At 42.9% G+C, this 7,199-nt stretch overlaps 1 protein-coding gene across 1 annotated transcript; it reads right to left on the bottom strand.

Annotated features, from left to right (window-relative positions):
- Positions 1 to 1,151: 1,151 nt before the first annotated feature.
- Positions 1,152 to 3,171, bottom strand: LOC103647003 (probable glucan endo-1,3-beta-glucosidase A6). The gene is made up of 2 exons (XM_008671580.2): positions 1,731 to 3,171; positions 1,152 to 1,646 (listed from the first exon to the last, which is right to left on the bottom strand). Exons 1-2 carry the CDS (start codon positions 3,106 to 3,108, stop codon positions 1,606 to 1,608), a joined length of 1,419 nt encoding a protein of 472 aa, XP_008669802.1. The 5' UTR covers positions 3,109 to 3,171; the 3' UTR covers positions 1,152 to 1,605.
- Between the last annotated feature and the right edge of the window lie 4,028 nt (positions 3,172 to 7,199).

The raw sequence follows: 7,199 nt of genomic DNA, 5'->3' as shown, positions 1-7,199 counted from the left end.
GAGTCAAAGTTTCCCATAGAACTTGTGTTCTCTGATGTCTGGGGCCATGCACTAGAATCAGTAGGAAGGAAGAAATACTATGTTTTGTTTCATTCATTGATGATTTTAGTAAATTTACATGGATGTATCTCATTAAGTAAGTTTTTTTAGTAAATTTACATCATCAGAATGGTTCCGCAGAACAAAAACATCGCCACATAGTAGAAACCAGGTTATCTCCCCTTTCTTATGCATCTACGCCCCTTAAGTTTTGGGGTGAAGCCTTTCATATCTCATTAATAGAATTCCTAGTAAAACTATTCATGACTCTACTCCTTTGGAGCGTATGTTTGATCAAAAACTAGGTTATAATGCTTCGCGTATTTTTGGGTGTGCTTGCTAGCCACATCTTCGCCCCATAACAGTAATATTCACAAAGGGTACAAGTGTTTAGATGTTTCTACTGGGCGAGTTTATGTCTCTCGCGTGGTCATCTTTGATGAAGGTATCTTCCCATTCTCTAACCTACATCCTAATGCCGGAGCGCGCCTTCGATCTGAAATCACACTCCTTCATCGTAACCTACTTTGTATCATCCCTCTTCTGATTGCGGAGATTTAACAGTAGGAGATCATAGTGCTGATATCTTATCTAGAACTGCTAATGCTTGTCTTGAGATTCGAGGACAAACCCCTGAAGAAAATCCGGAAGAAAACAGTGGTATACAGTCGGAGATAGGGATGTTCCTAAAACATCCGACTTGTATCACAAACTTAATATTTTAGCATAGATATACATAGAATTTAAAGCTATTTTTTGGCAATGTTATTAAGAATATTATGAAGTATTTAAATAAATTTTTATATTATTTTTTATATATATTATTTTCTCCCTACAACAAAAAGGTGAAAAAACATTCGAATCCGTATTCGAATAGACATCCGAATTTTATATCAATTATTTAAAAATATATAGAATGAATTTAATGTTTATTTTTTGTGAATATTAATAGCCTCAATGCTAAAAACAAGAATATAAATTTACATAGCAAATTCTATATGTTATTTGTTCATAATCGAAGAAAGAAGACCAAAAATTTGACATCCGAATAAATATCTGATCCATCCTGGCACAGAAAACAATGAAGAATCAGTTCTTGGGGTGACGGTATGTTGCGGCCCGAACAATCAAATGCGCTACTTGTACAACACAAGCTGTACACACACAAAACAAAAATGGCCTACGTGCCGGATCAAATGCTCTAGGGCGCATAAAATAAAGTATTTTTATGCGCTAAGTAAAATGTTCTGTGCGAAAATAGATTCTCCCCTACACGTTAAATGAAATGTTGCACGCACAAAATGCATTGTTCTATGTGTATACAACATATTTGGTGTCGCAACATCAGCATGTCTGATTTGGTTGGCAGCATTACAGTTTGACAGTCTTTCTATATGCTGACATGAAGAAAATAACACGCTTCGTTTTTTCTTTAAAATCATATTTCCTCATTTTCTGCATTTATTAATTGGGATAAATGAGCACGATAACTCGGTGAACAAGCTCAGTGATCCGTGGAAATTTGAGCCGGTTCTCCACTATATATCATCATGATATATATATTTCTTATTTGAGATGGATGCTTGGAAATTTGCATGATCCATGGCCTGAAAACAAAACAAAACCATTCGTCAGCTAATTAAGACTTTGAAAGAGTAGGAATTTCAAAAATACTAATCCTGTTTACTCACTGGGATCGATGGTGGTCTCCATGCCCCAGCCGTCAAAGTAGCAGGCTCCGTAGTCCTCGCTGAACCTGTTCCAGTGCGCGCTGAAGACGTAGCTGGCGTGCGCGGCGACCGTGTTGGGCAGGAAGCACGCGCCGCCGGGCCGCACGGGGTCGCACAGCGCATCCTCGGCCTCGTCGTCGTCGCACACCGCCGCCACCTGCTCCCTCACCGCCGTCTCGTTAATGCCCGCCGTCCTCACCACGCACCACAGGGGGCCCCGGTACGGCTGGTCGTTCGTCGCCGGCGGCAGCGGCGGGTACGACGCCAGCGGGCGGCGCCCCGTGAGGTCCACCTCGTACACCGCGCTGCCGTTGGGGTAGAACAGGCCCCAGTGCCGCTCCGTGTCGGGCCCCCACTTGAGGTCCTCGTTGAACAGCGCGAACACCATCGCCGGCACCGGCACCCCGGGCCGCCGCGGCGTGCCGGCCCCGGACGCCAGGCGCCGCGCCAGGTTGCGGTTGTACGTGGCCGCATTCCGCACGTTGGCGCCGAACTGGTCCAGGTCGCCCGCCGTGGGCCACCCGGTCTCGGCCAGCGCCAGACCCACGCCGCAGTAGCCCAGGCGGCACATGGCGGCCGCCGCCGTGTCCAGCATCTGGTCCAGGAGGTTGGCGTACGAGAGCCCCGTGCCGGGGTCGTGGTACGCGAACCCCGGCGACGGCTCCAGCAGCGCGTAGGGCAGCGGGAAGATGGTGTGGTTCGCCGACCAGGTGAAGTAGGTGTAGGCGTCCAGGAACAGGCAGGAGCCTGTGCGCTGCAGGAAGGCCAGCATCGGGCCCATCACGGCCTCGGCGATCTCCGGCCGGAACGCGCCGGCCGACGGCGGGAGCACGGTGTTGCCGAGGTCGTTCATGCTGAGCGTGGTGCTCACCTTCACGTGCGCGAGGCCGTGGCGGCGCAGCGCCCTGGCGGCGTTGGTCATGGCGGGGACGATCAGCGCCCAGTTGGGCTTGGCGGTCGGGTTGGAGAGGAACTCGTTGCCGACGAAGAGGTAGCGGAGGCGTGGGTTGCCGCGGAACGGGAGCAGCGTGGCGGCCACCAATGCGTCGGCGGCGCGCTGGGAGCCGGCGAGAGACGGGATGAGCTCGTTGGGGAAGCTCGGCACGAAGTCGAGGCCGGACGCCGCGGCCGCCGCCAGGAGGGTCGCGTTGGCGTCGTAGAAGCGGACAGAGACGGCCCCCGCCGAGCGGGCCAGCTCCATCCCGCGGTGCGGCGGCGGGAGGTTGTCGCCCAGTGTGCCGTAGTTGACGCCCAGGTACTGCGCTGCTACTGCGGGAGCAGATGCTACTGCTGATACTAGGATCACCATCACCACGAGATGGAGTTGTGACACCGCCATGGCTGCTGACGCTGCTGAGTGAGCTGCCGGCCGTTGGACGGAGCGACTAGGTAGCAGCACGTACCATCATTCATAGATATAGAACTGATGAGAAGACCAATGTTTTCTTTTTTTAATACACAAGACCATGCATTTGCTTTTTTTATTGTGAACGTATATAAAAATAGGTAGTTGCATTGCATGTGGAAAAAAAATCAAAAAAATGGTCGCCACCGTACGAGATGGAGTAAAGAAACGGTAAGATCGACCAGCTACACATAACGATGATGAGTTCACCAGCCCGCCTATTGTCTCACTATCTATTTTTAAACTTTTCTTTGTTTATAACGTGTGTATAATGTTTTTGTACAATTATTTGGGCACTCTGATGAGCTCAACGCTTAATTGTTAGTAAATGACACATATATATTCCGTTCGTATTCAAATCAGATCCATCTAAGGTTCGTTCGGTTGCATAAGACCTGGAGGGGAATAAATATCTTTGTATTTAAAATTAAATAGGAAGGAGAACTCAATTAAGACTAGACAAAATAGTCGTGGCTCGTGAACTCATTTTACTCGTGGTTAGCTTGACTAGGCTCGTTTCAATTTTGTCACGGGCTGAGCTACTATCTCAGCTCTGTTTGTTAACGAGTCAGCTCATTAGCTTGCACGAGCAACCATCGGTCAGCAAAATAAAGCTTGCACTTGTGTTGGATCAACTAATAAGTGATGAACTATGTTAAATTAGTGTTGAATTGATGTGGTATGTGAAACTGTGAGTATTATTACTCTTTTCTAGAGTTTAATTGGTCTAGAATTAATAAGTAATTGATTATATTATTGTATATATATATATGTATATTGTTTTTGGCTCCCGAGCTACGAGTCAGCTCGAGCTCGCAAATGAGCCGAGTTGAGCTAATTCTCTAGTCGATACCTTAACTAGCTGAGTCAGCTCGTTAATTTAACGTGCCAGCTGGAGATTGACCAAGTTGAGCTGTCTCGATATCCAGCCATACCCTGAATTTACCTCTAACCGAACAAGCCCTAAGGAAGTTGATATCTGATCCATATCTGAGTCCGGTAACTCAATATCCGATCTATATCTGATCTTTATTCTATTCGTATTCTCAAAATTGAATATCTAAGATATCGATATCATTCAAATCTTATCCGACATAACTTGGTAATATTTGACATCGAACCAAATTTGAAAAAAAAAATTGAAAAACAAATATAGAACGAGTAATGTGTGTTCGTATCTTATCTGATTATATACCTAATTAGCTATGTCAACATAGTATCATCTCGAGACGAGTGATGAATGGAATGGAACGAACGTGACTATGTGAGTGTCAGGCGCTCTGTCTCTCGCCCTCATTTGTACTAACCAGTTTTCTGATTGTTTCAAGAAGAAACAAATAGATGTTCTGGGATTCAGCGCCTAAATTTTGATGGAATTCACCCATTTCTATGATCCAAACGAACCAAAATGAATAACTTATCGTATTTAGACCAGATCATTAAGCACTTAAAAACAATTTGTGCAACGATCTGATTTCATTATATTTATTAAGCACAATATAATAATTGCAATATCGTTTTTGTTTGAGAGCTCGTTTGGAGGGTTCTGTACAAAATATGGGACGATGGGATGCAATTTGTAAAGAAAATAAAATATATGTGACAGAATCTTTTGTACGAGTTGGGAACATTTTTTTAGCCACTTAGACTAACCATTGTTTGCAGCAGAAACAAGACCTACGGGTCCTGGGATTCAGCCTGGATTTCGGTGAAATTCGCACCGAAAATACTAATATAACCTAACGTATTTAGACCAGATCCTTAAGAACTTAAAAACAATTTGTGCACCGATCGGATTTTATTATATTTAATTAGTAAGCACTTAAATGTGAGATGAGGGGATGCCAAAACTTTCGAGGTTACATTTTAGATTTAGGCGGGAGGGTTGCTCTCTCCCGTCCCGCCCATGCTGCCCCAGGCATTTCAAATGAAATGGGGCGCTCCGCTTTATCCAAACGGCGGTGAACACAGGCAACAGCCAATGAGCAAGAGCCCAAGATGCAGTAAACAAATTTGAAGAAATCGATGTAAAGACATGTGTTTGGTAGGGATTCTCCGAAGGACAAATCCACCGGCCTACTTGCTGAGCGCGCCCCAATGCCACGTTCCTAATTATTCTTTAGCTGTCAGAGACAAGTACTCAGAGCATCTCCAAGAAACTAGCTAAATAACTCACCAAGCCAAATTTTAGCTACTTAATAGCAAAATAAATCTCCAACAGACTAGCTATCTGACTCGCAAGCTATCTGGCACTCTAAATTGACTCTCTCACTAGCTAAATTTGGCTAGCCACCTAACTAGCCAAACTAGATAGATAATCTGTTGGACTGAGATGCAGATATAGAGTGTAATTTTTATGAAAACGTAAATAGATAGTCAAATAGAGAGCAAAAAATGAAGAGTCTTTTGGAGATGCTCTCAACCGCAACAAGATTAATGAGTAGGCCCGGAGATCGAGGGGCGAAATTTCACTAACATCCCGCTCGTTTCCTTTCATTTTGAGAAATTGAAATCTTACTAATGGAATAGACTATTTTTTTAAATGTTCCACCACTTTCCAAAGTTATCATATAAGACTATCTCAAATTCATGGGCGAGAAATAGAAATTGATTATATAGATTTACATGTTATTTTTCGATGTACAACTTATAGCGCACTCTTCTATTTGCTTCACTATAACATAAATTTAATATATAACTATCTCTCCCATATGATTTAGGATAATATATAAATATATTACATATAAAAATATATGAACTTAATTAGTTTTGTCTAAATTATAATTATTAAAATGGAATTCAATTCTAACGAAACAAACGGGCAAATATTGAACGTATTAAAATAGGATGCCGAGACAATTATAGTTGTTACATATTTGAATATCTGAAAACGAGAACCAATGAACTTTGGGAGTGTTTGGTTTTGAGATATCACTCCATTTAAAATGAGTTGGTGTATCATGGTTATATTTCTCAAATTTGGTAAGATGACTATATTTCTCATATTAGTGTTAACTAGCTATGAGGAATGAGGTGGTGATGGATCAACTCAATACATTCCACAAACCAAACAAAAAAGTGAGGAGTGAGAAGATGATGGACTAGCTCATTACTCAAACCAAACACCCCATTTATTTCATTGTTTTCTCTTACTAGTGTATTTTGGTTTGACTAATCTCTTCGTTTGGATAAGAACTTTGGTATGGACTAGACACTAGAGTTTACAATACACCATAAAGGCCATGGTGGACAAGCAAACAAACACCATTTAGTCCAAAGTATCATAGCATTCGTCCACAAATACTATGGTGTTATATTAGAACTATGAAAATAGGGGCGACAAAAGGTGCATGGGGTAAGCTCCCCCCAATGAAGGTGATTTTCTTAATGAAAACTCTAATGATCTAAGAAATTTTGGTAATTTTGTTAACACACGAAGCAATTTGTCCCTCCCAAGTCCCAATGTTGAGTGTTGGCTTCGGCCCTTATGAAAATAATAACCAGATATTGGCAGACAACTTAGATTACACTACAGTAACAGAAGCCATCTTCAGCGGCCATAAAACGCCAGAAATAAGCCTTATGTCGCCAAAAACAAGTTATTTTCGGTGGCATAAGGCTTATTTTGGTGGTTTATGGCCGCCAAAATTATGAAAATAATCATAATTTATCCACACAAGTATCACAGTCCATCCACCATAAATAGCACATCCATCACAAAATACCACATACATCAGAGTCCATCACAGTTCATATCAAATCCATCGCAAGGGGCCAAATTCACCACAAGAGTCAATTGATCACATATAAGGGTCGTTTGAGTTGTGGCCATTACCTCTAGAAGCGAAAAAGATTTTGACAAAGTCGTCTGTCTGGTTTGGAGTCTGAAAGAAAGAAGAATACATTAATAACTACAGTGTTAACTTGACAACTATTCAAATGAATTGTTTGTCAAACAAACCTCTTCTGTAGTAGTTCCCTCCCCTTCGAAAGCTCCTTCTAGTGCTGGTATCACCGGTGGTGGC

The sequence above is a fragment of the Zea mays genome, chromosome 2 (genome assembly GCF_902167145.1).
Source record: "Zea mays cultivar B73 chromosome 2, Zm-B73-REFERENCE-NAM-5.0, whole genome shotgun sequence".
Taxonomy (NCBI): domain Eukaryota; kingdom Viridiplantae; phylum Streptophyta; class Magnoliopsida; order Poales; family Poaceae; genus Zea; species Zea mays.
This window is presented reverse-complemented; position numbering and strand designations above follow the sequence as displayed.

Excerpts from the sequence above, each read along its gene's own strand:
- LOC103647003 (XM_008671580.2), bottom strand. The coding sequence starts at position 3,108 with ATGGCGGTGTCACAACTCCATCTCGTGGTGATGGTGATCCTAGTATCA. Across the intron at positions 1,647-1,730 it reads GGAGACCACCATCGATCCCA|GCCATGGATCATGCAAATTT; the intron begins GTGAGTAAACAG and ends TTTTGTTTTCAG.